This window comes from Xiphophorus maculatus, chromosome 16, assembly GCF_002775205.1.
Source record: "Xiphophorus maculatus strain JP 163 A chromosome 16, X_maculatus-5.0-male, whole genome shotgun sequence".
NCBI classification, from domain to species: Eukaryota; Metazoa; Chordata; class Actinopteri; order Cyprinodontiformes; family Poeciliidae; genus Xiphophorus; species Xiphophorus maculatus.
Genome location: NC_036458.1, coordinates 25233638 through 25248068, shown reverse-complemented (window position 1 = coordinate 25248068; position 14431 = coordinate 25233638). Strand labels below are relative to the sequence as shown.

Here is a 14431-nt window from a genome sequence, read left to right as displayed (position 1 = left end):
GTCCACACAGTATTGCAGAGTTGTGTCAATCAACACAACCTTACAATGTCCAGAGCCTTAAAGAACTCGGGGCAAATGTCATCTACTTCTGGGGCCTTGCCACCAAGGACCTCTTTAAGCACTTCGGAGACCTCATCGCCAGAGATTAGAAAGCTCGATCCAGAGTACCCAGGCTCCGCTTCCTCAGTGGAAGGCTTGTTGGTGGGATTCAGGAGGCATTCGAAGTATTCTTCTTACTGGCCCACAACATCCTGAGGTGTGGTCAGCAGCACATCATCCCCACTATAAACAGTGTTGGTGCTGTACTGCTTTGCCCTCCTGAGATGCTGGATAGTGGGGCAGAATTGCCTTGAAGCCATGTGGAAGTCTTTCACGTTGCCTCTCTGAACTCTTCCCATGCCCGAGTTTTTGCCTCAACAACCACCCGAGCCGAATGCCACTTGAACTGGTGGTACCCATCAGCTGCTTCTGGGGTCCTACAGGCCAAACAGACCCGATCGGACTCCTTCTTCAGCCTGACAGCATCCCTCACCAAAGGTGTCCATCAGTGGGCTCGAGGGTTGGCGCCACAACAGGCATAGACAACCTTGAAGAAGTGGTGAACAGATGCTGAAAAGGTGCTATGGTTGAGAGTGGACAACATACCAAGGGCAATCAGTCTCTGCAAGTGGGATGCTCTCTCTACTACTTTTTAACTTACACATATGTATCATTTAAATCAATTTCGAATATTCGATCCTTCCACTGGCTGTATCTGCTTATTCTTGAAGGGCTGCAGGGGGCTGGTGTCTATCAATAGCAGTCTGTTTTTAACTTACTTTATGTTGGCATGTGAGCAAGATTTTTAAAAAGGGGATAGGCTTCTTTAACTCTTCCATGTCTTATCACGACCCTCAGGAGGAGCGCAGAAAATGTTGCAGACAGACAGCAGGGAAGCCGGGTTGTTGTCCTGTCAGACCATCACTTTCCAAAACAACACAATGAAGACCTTGTAAAAGCGCATATGAAGTTAGTGCAACCCGCTGGACCGTGCACTGACTGAGTAAAAACCACAGAGTAAAAAAGTTGTGGGGTCTAAATGACTCCATACTTGAAGACTATGGGAGGATTAATAATATCTGTAGGTAGAATTCCTCCAGGGACAAAAGAGATTGCGATCTGTTTAATGTACTTTTAAAAAGTACTTCAAATTTTTAAAACACGTATAAAAAACTCAAATTACTCAACCGTCAAGGCTGAATAAGTAAATAAATAAATGTTTCTCAAAGTCTGAGAACAAGTAGGAATACATAACAAAATGAAACAAAACAAAAACGTATTTAAAAACAAGATTCCATACTAGTTGGGCTATGGTACCTGAAAGAGCCCTCAAATTCTGCTAAGAGCTCAAAGAACATTTGACCGGCTATGGGCATATTTCCGTATAGCTTAAGGGTGCCCAAAGTCGGTCCTCGGGGGCCAGCATCCTGCACGTTTTAGTTCTCTCCCTGGTAGTACCAACAACCTTTTAAGCATGTCAATGTTATTTTTAGGCCTTCTAACGAGCCATCATTTGATCCAGGTGCGTTAAACCAGGGAGAGAATTAAACATGCAGGATGCCGGCCCCCAAGGACCGACTTTGGGCACCCCTAAGTGCTTCCCTCAGCTGCTTTAGCTGCTTTCCATCGTGCCCCGTTGGCTGTTAACAGCGTGCACGTTCACGGCTGCGTCGCGCGGCCACGTTGTTTTGCTGTCACGAGCCTTCCGACTGTGAGTGGAAACTGGTGAATTACAACGGACACCACATTGAGGTCAACACTTACGACAACAAAAACAGGCAGTACCGCAGATTTCTATTGTTCCGTGGCAAGTTAAAACCTGCCGAGTTATTCGGGTCAGCTGGTGATGTTTTGCTGTTTTTGAATGATATAGCTAGCCAGCTAGCTGTTGAACTAGCTTAACGGTCCGCGCGAGTCGAAGAAACTTAACATAATTTCCAATCGACATTCATACCAACACGCCTGTCTGCTTTCATCTCCAAGACATCCAACTAGTAGACATTTTTAAGCTCAACCGCTTGTTCTTCTAGGTGTTGCGCGTCACTTCCAGCCCGAGTGAAGTAAGGTTTGAATGAAATAACGTTAGCTTGTCATAGCTAGCGGAAACAAGCCAGCTAACGAGGAAAGCGTTAACCTGTCTTGCTGCTGGACGCTTCCTCTCCGTCCAGTGAATCTAGCAAATGCTACTTGGACTAGCCGCCGTCAACATACAGTCTGTAGTTGGGCAAGTGTTATTTGCCGAATTGTGAGGAGCGACTGGACGTGCAAATTAGCTAGCTCCTTCTGAACGTTAAGTTGGCCATCTTCCCTCCAGTCCAGCGTGAAAGGCTGTCCAGCATCGACTTGTTTTTCCAGAGAAGGCCGGAGTGAGGAAAGGAATCTGCAAAAATGCCGGCTGTGTCGAAGGGAGATGGAATGCGCGGATTAGCCGTTTTCATCTCGGACATTAGAAACTGTAAGTGGCTTTACTTTGATCTGTTGACTGATATGTTTCATTTAATCCCGACCGCACAGGTTTACACTTCAGTTGTTTGGTTTTACGGAGACTCAGTGAAGTGACGTGGTGTCACATTACTCCACACACTGCAACTATGCTCATATGTTACTTTAAACGTAACCTTTACACAACCACACCACACCTGTCACTTAATGCAGTCTAATGCTTCAGTGTAATTAAAAGGCTCTTGATTTTCTGAGTTTATAAAACATCCGAGTTAGCATTGTTTTAAGCTTACAGGACTGCCTCCTTGAAGCATTAGCAGCCCGTGCCAGGTGCACAGGTCTGTTTTAGTGAACGAAGGATTAAAGCACCCTGACATGACCTATCCCCTCATTTAATTAAGATACACTGCTGAGCTCAACCCGTGACAATTTTATTAAAAATGCTAATACATGTTCCAGGTTTTGGGACAAAGTATCTATCCACAAAATGTAATTCAGTTTAGTTTATTTAATGCCAGTTCAGAACGATCTAAAGGCACTTTGCAAAAAATGTTTTAATTCAATCACACATATATCCCACTGATCCTACTTATCAAACAGAACATGTACATGTAAAGTATATCACAAGCTATAATTTTTTTTCCAAAATGGAAATGGATTTCCAAAACAACATTTATTTCTAAACAAAGACATAAGTGATATTTATAATTGCTGTTGACATCCTAAAATATCTTTTAGCATGAGATTAGCCTCATTCAGTTGCGCCTAATTGCTTTCTGTTTTAAACACAACTAAATGATATAAAATTCTGGCCTGGACTTGGACATCCCTAGCCTGGTTCAAGCAGTAAGCATTACTGATGCAAACATTAGCCCCTATGTATAATCCATGTTGATGGAGAAGTCTGTTTGAACTGAAGAGATTTCCAAATGATTCCTACATTATCTCATGACTGAATTTGACTGAAATGTGTAAATTGGAGCAGCCTGAAGCAATCATGGTTAAAAAGAAAAAGTTTATTTTCTCAAAGCTTTTGACATTTTTGTGCTTCATTTGATGTCATTTTAACCTGAACTGTTGAAGCTTAATAATGGTTCATTCACCCATCAACAAAAACATCTGATTTTTTTAGAACCTAATGAGTCAATCGGCAGTCATGAGGAGTGGAGCATAAACTCTGTAATTCTGGTTTCCACAGCATTTATCAGAGCTTGGAAACATAGTTTCAGGGTAATTGAGGCAATCGTTAATAAATGCAATATTGTGAATAACATGATGGATGATAACTATTTCAAGCAGCATTGTCGTAATTATGTGCAGTAGTTTATTATGAAATTACATTTCAAACAACAATTGCTTGTCCTTTTCTGCATTATCCCTGGTGCTCTTTAGTGAGTTCTTGATATCCCTGAGGAGTCTCCGTATCCAGGAATTTATCTAGACATTTATTTTCCTTGAGTAGTGATTTGCTATTGTCTGACTTTTGTAAAATATTATATATTTGTATCTATATGTGTATAAATATGTATATATACTCGGATTAAACATAGTAATAGTCTGTTTTTGCTAGGTGAACTCTTTGCAATCCAAGGCTCAGAATCTTTATAAAATAAGCTAAGATGTCTCTAAGCAATCAGATTTCTCCTCATCTTCAACACTGTTTTTACCAAAGGCATATTTTGGGAGGCTCTTAGTGGCTTTTGCACAACAGTGTACCTGCTTATTATTTACCTTACATTGGCTCTTTGACTTAGCTAAGGTTGTTGACTCCTGTCATTGGGATTTTTGATTATCTGTGGGAACTAGGAACATGACTTTGATGTTCTGAGGCTTGTTTTCTTGTAAAATGTTATGAAAAACTTTGTCATTGAATAAGAATTGTTCAGTAAATAGGATGCATGACTTAGATTGACTTTACTGAGACTAAGGGTTGGTAAGCTAGCAGATTGAAAGTGAACATTTGTTGTGGTAACACTGCTACAAATAGTATTTTGACTGAAATTCCCAAGTAACCATTTGTGAAACTGGTGCATTACTTTTACAGAGAAAACACATGGTGTTCTTTTATAGCTGAAAATATAAGAACTTCACACACTGGGTACCACAGTCAGCTAGTATAGCCGTAACACAGATTGTTATATTTTGGAAGGATATAAAAATATAAAGCCCCAGAATGCTAGTTTTCACATTCTGAGATGTATTCTGCATTTTATGTCATTTTAAAAACTAGTCACTTTATTCTCAAGAAGTGATGATTTAAAATGTTCTTGCTTTTTTTCTTGAATGTAAGAGATTTAATTTATAACCAGATTATTCATGGCTACCTTTCTGATAATGAAACTGTGGTACATTTTTCTGTCTTTTTCCATCAGGTAAGAGCAAGGAAGCTGAAATCAAACGGATAAATAAGGAGCTTGCCAACATCCGCTCCAAGTTCAAAGGTGACAAGGCTCTGGATGGTTACAGTAAGAAGAAATATGTCTGCAAGCTGCTCTTCATCTTCCTGCTGGGCCATGATATTGATTTTGGACACATGGAGGCAGTCAATTTGCTTAGCTCCAACAAGTACACAGAGAAACAGATCGTAAGTCCTTTGTTGTTGATTTCTTATCATTTTGACATCAAGAGCAGAGATTTTAAATTACACAGAAGAACTAAAACCCTAGAACAGTGTGGCTGCAGGGAAGTTTTATGGTTTTCACCACCATAAAGTTAAAACTTTCCGTGAAAACATTTTATTTAAGAATGAATTTAGTAATTTTTATGAAAGGTTGTTTACAATTTGATGTTTAGTTTTGAGAGTCATTGTGAAGAAACCTTAACAACTAGTTTTTTACACCAAGTTAATGATTGGTGATTGAGATACATAAGCAACATATAATGTGGTTTGTGCTCAAATGTATAAGTTAAACTGCTTGTCGGTGTCCATTTCCTATTTCGGTTCTGGACAGTTTTCTCAGGAACAGGAAATGTTGAATAGGCAGAAAAAGGATGAGTCACCATCCATCTTATTGGTGGATTGGGTTTTGTCCACCATAGTAAATCACTGTTCAGACAAATTTCTTTTAGATCCTTTTCAGGAAATGTGGAAACCATCCATGCATTATAAACAATATCATTGCAGGACAAAACTAGTACTTGAAAATCTTAATTGATGTATCAATATTTTTTAAAGTAGAGGGATTCTAAAAGATAATCCATCTGTCTTTATTAGTTGTTTTAGTTAAGAACACTTTTGGGTTAAAGTGTTCTAGCACAGAAGTGTTTTGACTTCTGGGTTAGAACACAAAAGTTAGAAATGCAAAGAGCATTTTATCTCTTTGCATGAAATTCTATGATTGGCTTTGTGTAGCTGCAGCCAGGTTTTAATGCTATTATTTTTTTATTTAATGTTGTGTGCTATAGTGGGACATGCAAATTTCCCACCCTGTTGGGGATCAATAAAGTATTATCTTATTATTAATAAAACTCTTAAATTTATAATAGCTACTAAAGAAAATAAGCAATTAAATGAGTTACTTTTAAAACTACGATTACAATTTGCACAATGTTTCCTGTAGGAGAAAAAAAGTATCTTAACATGAATTTGTAAAAATTTATTTTTACTTCTGTCTAAATTGGGCTTACTCATCAAATGTGAGATTTCCAAGTGCAAATGACCAAGTGCATCAATGATTTCTACATTGTAGTCCATGGGCCAGATGGCGCTTAGATTTTGGTCCATCTCAGTGTGGCAAAGTTTGCCCATATTTTTTAAAATGATGCATGTTTCTAAACAATATTTTGGTATGGTAGCCCTTCCAAAGTAGCCCAGTCATAGTTATAAGCTCATGAAGTTAACTACCCCTTTGGACAAATTCTGTTTTTTTGAGATTCATGTATATCCAGTTTAGGCTCATGGTATGAGCATTTGTCTTTAATATACTGTTTGGTATCTTATTATGCTGTACATAGGGCTATTTATCAGATTTTATGAGTTTTTCCATCCTAGGCTACCATCATGTAGCCCATGATGACCACATAGAAACATTATAGCGTGGTAGGCTCGCTGCGAGTATACCACTAGGGCTGTAACAAGGATACCACCCTTACTATGTCAAATTCTGAGGTAAAAAAAAAGTCTGATGTTTAGGCTACTATTGACAGCATAATTCAGATTATTATATTATATTTTTGCCAACAGATGATGATGATGACCTTAGACATATCGATACCAACTACATTATGCTTGATGAGGATGTTGATGATTTCAGTCCAGCCCACAAATGAGTTCATTGAAAAATAAATGAAATCAAAAAAATGTACTCATTAAAGCTTCAGTATTTAACTTTTATAGAAAATGGTTTTCACATATTTATTAAAACTATCACTGCCCTCTTCCTGGCTCTTATTTGTTGTTTTAAGTTAGAACTGGGAAAAGGCAGAGGAGCTTGATTTTTTTTTTTTTTTTTTTTTCACAAAAATGTCGTGACACTATGGTGTCACGACATTTTTTATATAACAAATATATAAAATGTAAATTTTCTAATCCTTGCATACTGCAGCATTGAACTACAAGGTAGTTTACGTACTACCTTGTGGTGGCTAGATGATTTCTTTGGTTAGCCTTGCCTTAAGGTTTTGTTATCTACTTATCTAGGGCAAAGTTTAGGGTTGCAGACCTTGAAAGAGAGTTGACCGTTTGTGCTTTCTTTTCAGATGATATATGGTTCTTCACCATCTGAGTATCATCAATCTATTTGGGAATATTCCATTATAGAAAAGTGTGTCTGTAAATAAAGATAAGAAGACACCTGGAGGAACCAAATGTTTCATTTTATAAACCAGAGCAGTTATAAGATACTATCTCAGAAAATTGAATTAAATATCTAAGGTAACTTAAGGTGCTTTGCTGGCAAGTTGTTACCTAACCGGTTAATGTGCAGTGCAGTTCTAACCCAGGTAGTGAACTTTTCCATTATACTCTCTGTTCCTCACTGGCGGGCCATGAGCACAGCAGCTGTGGGTAACTCTGCTGATGTTTGCAGAGACTCTCAGCCATGGAGAACCCTGAGATTGTGCTTCTGATGGACTCAAATAAAAAAAAAAAACGACATAATAATAATAAAAACGTTTCTACCCAAGAGCTGTTGTTACACTGAACACAGCAAATCCATCTAAAACATGAGCTTTATTTATTTATTTTATTTATTTATTCATTCATTCTTAACCTGCTCTTCATCTTCAGAGGGGTTGTTAAGTTTATGAGCTGATAACTATGACTCAGCTACTTTGGAAGGGCTACCATATTAAAATATTGTCTAGAGACATGTATCGTTTCAAAAAATATGAACAGACTTTGCCACCCTGAGATGGACCAAGAAATGGTCTGGCCCATGTTCTAAATCAACTAATTTAGTAATCAATTAATTAACTCGAGTTTACAGACTCAAGAAGAAGTGCGCTTGCTAGAAGACCAACACAGTCAGAGTAGTAATTAAGCCAAAACTGTAGAAAATACATTTACATTTTGCAATTAAGATAAAAAAAACAAAACAGAACACCCCACCTGGAAATACAATTTAGCCAAAACCCAAGTGGCAGCTTTAGCTTCACCTGGTTCATATTCACTAAATGAATGCTGAATCACATTTTTTGCAATGAGATATTTATGTTCCTTTAAATTAGAAAATGACTATGTGTGAATTTCTTTTAATTTCTAATATTGTATAAAAAAATGCATAATTAGTGAAATTAAAAATCTGACATTTTTAAAAATTATTTATCAGAATAATCAATTTACTAAAATAATTGTTAGTTGTAGCCCTAAACTTGAATGGTCATCTGATGTGTCTCTCTCTCCAGGGCTATCTGTTTATCTCAGTGCTGGTGAACAGCAACAGTGAGCTGATTCGTTTGATCAATAATGCCATCAAGAATGACCTGTCCAGTCGTAATCCAACCTTCATGTGCCTGGCACTTCACTGCATCGCCAATGTGGGCAGCCGGGAGATGGCTGAGGCCTTTGCCAGTGAGATCCCTCGCATCTTGGTGGCTGGGTGAGTCTGGTTAAGGGTGGGACATGGGAGGAAGCTGAAATAAACTGAAACGTTTTGGTTGTCATAGTATAATTGACTTTTTTGGGTGGTGATGTGACCTTGAAGTAAACAAAATGTCTGGATCCCAGTTTCAGACCTTAGAAGCACAGAGTGGTGGATCCACTAGGAGTCAGGTGGCTTAAATAAAGTAAAGGCTGAGATGTGAGCACTAAGAAGAGAAGACTGAGGAGAATATATTCATTCCATCCATACATTTGAGAAACTCATGTCCAGACATTTCTTCATAGGTGTTTTGTGACTGCAATGAAGGAATGGGAGAGCGGGGCAGAGGGAAGGAGGGGTTGACATTTTGTCAGTTTGTTTCGGAATAGTTTATTCCTGATATGTGGAGGATTGCATCCTAATCGGATGTCCTTGAGGCTGTTTTTCTGAAGCAGTGATCACATTGTTCTTGATAAAATGAAAAGGGTTTGCAGTGAGTAGCTTTATCCCATGTTTTTTAGATGGTGTCTGCCTCTTCCAAAGAGGTGAAAACGAAAAGGTGGTCACTGAGCTGGCAGAGCACGCTATTTTCAGCCATTTATTGCTCATATTGCACAGATATGAGCAATCTGTAGTAATTTTTGTCTCCCATCGAGTTGATGAAGTTGGACCACTGAGAAATAACTTCATTTTTAGATTTCCAATAGTGTTCAGAAAAGTGGTAAAGTCCTTTTTCAGAATCTCTGGTCTTTATTTTGCCAGATCATTAATACCAATATGTGCAACTAGTGTCAATATTTGGCTAATCAGTGGCTAGAGAGAGTATTTTCTCTGTTATATCAGACACTGTCATTGTGGGGAAGGAAATTACTCTCATCTTCTTGGCATTGCAAAAATAACTACATTTACTGCTTCATTTCCGACAATGAGCACTTTTGGCATTTCTTTCGTTTTCTTAGTGTTCACTTTGGGGGGTGAATATGCTGATCTTGCATCAAACCTGTTGTTGTTTGAAGGTGAGGTTTCCCTCAGGTAAAGTAAGGTAATTTTATTTATATAGCACATTTTCAGCAACAAGGCATTTCAAAGTGCTTTATATGAATTAGATGAGATACAAACAAAAGAAAAGCAAGAGAAAAATAAAAGTATACTACATATTGGTTCCCCATCTTTAATAAGAATAAGAATGTATAAACTAGTAGGGGTTGCTCTGGATTCTTGAGTCAGAATTTGAGGCTCGGGCTGGTCACTTTGTCCTTGGAAGCGGAGTCGGAGTTGTTTCGGTTCCATCTGCTTGTTTATTTTTCTTTGGTGGAGTTCAGAGGTGGCCATGTTGATTTGTCTAGATGAAGGTAGGCCTGTCACCATAGCAAATTTTGCTGAGCGATTAATTGTCTCAAAAAATTATTGCGATAAACGATAATATTGTCTGAAGACCTTTTTACACTGATTTAATGGAAATGACGTAATAATGCATGTGATTTCCTGCCAAAGATAGATGCACTTTATTTTCAAAAGAATATTTAACACTGGAGCTGATAAACAAAACAACCAAAAACAAAATGGATTCTCAGTCTCCATTAACAAAAAACGCACTTGATAAAAACTAAACAGCATAAAGCCAAAGTGTAAATAAATACTGCATTCAACCAAAAGACTGCAGATTATGAAGTCTGTATATTATGTTGCCCTTCAGTAATAATTAGATTTAAATAGAGAAGATGGGCACATCGACTACCTGATGCAATAGTTCACACTACATGATTTTTTGCTCCTATTTTTCCCCTTACAACAATCTTAGAACGTTGGTCTTTCTAAGATTGTGTGGTGTGTTATGGTAGATCATCTTGGCCGCTCCGATCTAAAGCAGCTTTTTGAATGTAACAGGCAGCCAATCAGAAAGCGAGGATTCTCCTCCCTGTTTTCTGAGGGGAAATTACGTCGGGGAATCCCAAACAGCTGACACGGCGCAACCCGAAGACCATCCGACGCGGAAACAACATTAATGTTTATTCAACATGCAAAGAACATAGAAATGACAAGAGGAGGAGTTGGAGCGAAATTGCTACCTCAGTTGATAAACCCGGTAACTTTTCAGCTGTTCTTCGTTAACGTGACGTAAATAAGTTATAATGATTTTCATTCAGTCAGGACTTTACGCTGACACTAGCCACATGCATTGCAGATAGATTGTAGTAAAGCATTGATTAATGCCTGGTTTTAAAATTAGTTCACTGGACTTGCAGCCATTATTTTGTGCCCATTGTTGGACACCACACGGCAGGACCGAACCCGATCGAACCGTTATAGCTAGGATTTCTGTCGGCTAATGTGTGATCTGTCAGGTTTTAAAAATGAGCCGACAATCGGCCGACAGCTCTAAGATCGTGCAGTGTGCGCTGGGCTTTACACTAAGGAAATTAGTGGAGAGCACCGGAGTTGAGCCTTTTTTCATTCGGTGTCATCAACAGAAAGAGAAAAAGGCCGGAAGAGACGATAGTGCCGATAATTGAAATGACGTCGATAGTTTTAATTTATCGTACGATTAATCGATTTATCGTTTATCGCGACAGGCCTAGATGAAGGGTTTTCCCTGTTGGTCGTCTCATCAGACTCGAAGTGAGACTTTTTTTTTTTTTTTTTTTTTTTCTGGCTTAGCTCCCAGAGAGTTCAGGTTGAGCTGTTTGGTGTGGGGCGTGCGACTTCTCAGTTGATTTGAGGAAGAGTTGTTTCATTCCCATAGGCAGCGTTTACCTCAAAGTTCACCTCCAGCCATTGAATCTTCATTTTTGTTGACTGCAGACATTGTTTAATACTGAGCTGGTTGATGTTTTGAGTCATTACTAGAGTTGAACCTGAGTTGACCTCGGCATTCCTCTGCAAAATCTGAATCTTCATTCCTGCCTATTGGAGTCTTTGTATTGTACTGCTAATGTCCTTGGAGTTGGCCAGAGGTATCTCACCCTGGTTCAGTTTGGAAGTGGAAAAAGTAGAGTTAAAAAGTAAAGCCTTAGGTTTGAAGTAGTTCAGTTATGATGTCGACAATGTAAGTATAATTTTAAAAACTGTGACTTTAAAATGACAAGCAGGCAAAGTTATCAATAAGGAAGAGGGAGAGCAGGATAAGCCATTCCTCCTTCAGCTAATGATCTGCTGTGAAACTCATCTATCTGATTTATTTATATATTTTGTATTTGTGAACCAAAGGGACACGATGGACAGCGTTAAGCAGTCGGCTGCATTGTGTTTGCTGCGCCTCTATAAGACATCTCCTGACTTGGTGTTAATGGGTGAATGGACATCACGTGTGGTGCACCTGCTCAACGACCAACACATGGTAAGAGTTTAGACGAAGGTTGTATCAAAATGAGCTGACACATCAAACAGTAATTGGTCACTAAATTCGTGAGCTCTTTGTTGTGGATGCAGGGTGTTGTGACGGCAGCAATCTCTCTTATCACCTGTTTGAGCCAGAAGAATCCAGATGAGTTCAAGACATGCGTTTCTTTGGCTGTGTCCCGACTCAGCCGGGTGAGTGTGGCAACAAAACACTGTTTGTGGGTTTTAATTTCTGTAAATGCTGCTCATTTCCAAACATTATTTCTGCTGAAAGTTCAGATCTGTATTACATGATCACTTATCATTTATCATGGAAAATGTCTTGTTATAAGAATTTCGATTTATCATTGTCACAATAAATGTCAATTAATGTAAAAAAAAAATTGTGTGGGTGTAAGAATATTTTATTAATACATAATAATAATTTTCTACAGCACTACATGACACTATGAATAGTGTTACCTAAAAAGATGTAACACATTATCATTTATATCTATCAAAATAGTAGCTATTATAAAATATTGTGATCAAATATTAAGATTGTATCACTCACTCATATTCCACAGCCAAAATGTATTTCATTAATTTTTCAGAGATGTTATTTTAATATCAACTAATTTTTTCTTTAAAGGCATTTTGGAAACACTTTATTTGATGGGGTGTGGATAAGACTGACATGACGCTGTCATAAACATAACAGTCATGAACAGGAAGGAGTCTTTATGAATGTTTACAACTGTTGTCTAGTCCATTAAAAGTGTCAACTTTGCATTAAGAGTGTCATTATTTACCGAATGACACTTCATGACAAAAGTCATAAACATCCACGAGGACCTTCATGTTTATGGCAGCTGTTATGTCAGGCTTAGGCACACCCCGTCAAAGTGTTACCAGCATTTTATTGGACAGGGGATATATCATTCTATCCACTTCGACAAAAATAGCTTGTGACTGTCTAAGGAGCGCTCAATAAAAAGTTGTTTGTTACTGAAGCCTTAGTAGCAGAGTTGTGCTGTTTTCCATTTGTCAGAAGTCGGAGTTTGGATCTAGAAGTGACATACAACCTATGTAGTTTTTTGGTTGCAAGCTGGAAATCAGTAGGGTTTGCTAATTGTTGTGATGTGATTCACAGAGATATTTCTGTGTGTTCAAATAATGGTTTATGTGTGGCAACCACATTGAATTTCAGGGAACATTCAAGTTGTACTTTCAACTTTACACCATATTGATGTCATAAATGTAGGAATCACTCTCATTGTCAGTGTTATCATCCTTGAATCTTTTAAGAAGTTTACCTTTTTTTTTTTTTGCTTGTTAAATAAACTAGAAATTTAAACTAGAAAGTTTAAACTAATTTTACTAGAGGCTTACCATTTTATCAGTAGTAAAATAAGATTATAAACATTTTAGTGTTTCAAGTTTATTTTGTGACAGTTTTTCATGGTTTTGTAAAACCATCGCCCATCTCCTGTATGGCTTTAGAGCAGAGGCTTGTTGGTCTTCTGTTGTAAAAAGGCAAACTCCTTTCTTAACTGGTTGTACCTCTGTGAGGGGCAGCCTGAATGTTGCAAGACCTTGTATTATATTTCTTTTTTGGCATTTGAACACAGTTATTCTTCTCATTTGGTTTGACTCATCCCTGATTGAATGATAAAGTTGAACCTCTTTATAATACAGAGGGCCCACATGAGCATTTGCTAATAGGCCATCATCTCCTCCCACTGTGCCTTAAAAGATGCCAGTAAATTTTTTTGAAAGAATTATTTTTTGTAATATGTAAGAGGCTTTGTTTTTTTCTCTTTTTGCCCACAGATTGTGTCATCAGCCTCAACGGATCTGCAGGATTATACCTATTATTTTGTACCTGCCCCTTGGCTGTCCTGCAAACTGCTGCGATTACTGCAGTGTTACCCTCCACCAGAAGATGGTGCAGTCAAAGGCCGTCTGGTAGAGTGTCTGGAGACTATCCTGAATAAGGCTCAGGAGCCACCCAAATCTAAGAAGGTGCAGCATTCCAATGCCAAGAACGCCATCTTGTTTGAGGCTATATCACTTATCATCCACTATGACAGGTAAGTTATTGTTTTATTTTTTGCAGCTACATGACAGGAGATTTAAGGTAGCAGAAAGTTGGCTTATGGCTCTCAGGGTTGTAATAGTTTTGGGTTTTACATTGTAGTTTAGTTTTATTTCTTTGTGACATGATGATGTTTTATGTGTGTGAGTGTGTAGGTGTATGTCACCTGCCCCTACTTTACACTTTATGTATAATATCTGTAGTTATAGCTTAGCTGTGCTGTTTGTGAAGCAATCTTTTTTTGTTTGCCAGTGAGCCAAACCTTCTGGTGCGAGCTTGCAACCAACTTGGCCAGTTCCTGCAACACAGAGAGACCAATCTACGTTATCTAGCTCTGGAAAGCATGTGTACTCTGGCCAGCTCAGAGTTCTCCCACGAAGCTGTCAAGACTCACATCGAGACCGTTATCAATGCACTCAAGGTGCTGCCTCACACAAACAATACTTATTTATATCTATAATGGAGAACAGATGCGCATGCTGACCTTCAATTTATTTTCAATTTTTTTCTTTTA

The 14431-nt window shown here is 38.3% G+C and overlaps 1 protein-coding gene across 3 annotated transcripts in view; it reads left to right on the top strand.

The window, feature by feature from the left end:
• Positions 1-1701: 1701 nt before the first annotated feature.
• Positions 1702-14431, top strand: part of LOC102229798 (AP-2 complex subunit alpha-2-like) — a 35404-nt gene continuing 22674 nt past the window's right edge. For all 3 annotated transcript variants that reach the window (XM_023348604.1, XM_023348603.1, XM_023348602.1), the window contains exons 1-7: positions 1702-2494; positions 4854-5065; positions 8326-8519; positions 11709-11838; positions 11931-12032; positions 13653-13912; positions 14170-14338. In XM_023348604.1, the coding sequence (XP_023204372.1) occupies positions 2428-2494; positions 4854-5065; positions 8326-8519; positions 11709-11838; positions 11931-12032; positions 13653-13912; positions 14170-14338 (1134 nt within the window). In that variant the 5' untranslated portion in view covers positions 1702-2427. The remainder of the gene's footprint in view (positions 2495-4853; positions 5066-8325; positions 8520-11708; positions 11839-11930; positions 12033-13652; positions 13913-14169; positions 14339-14431) is intronic.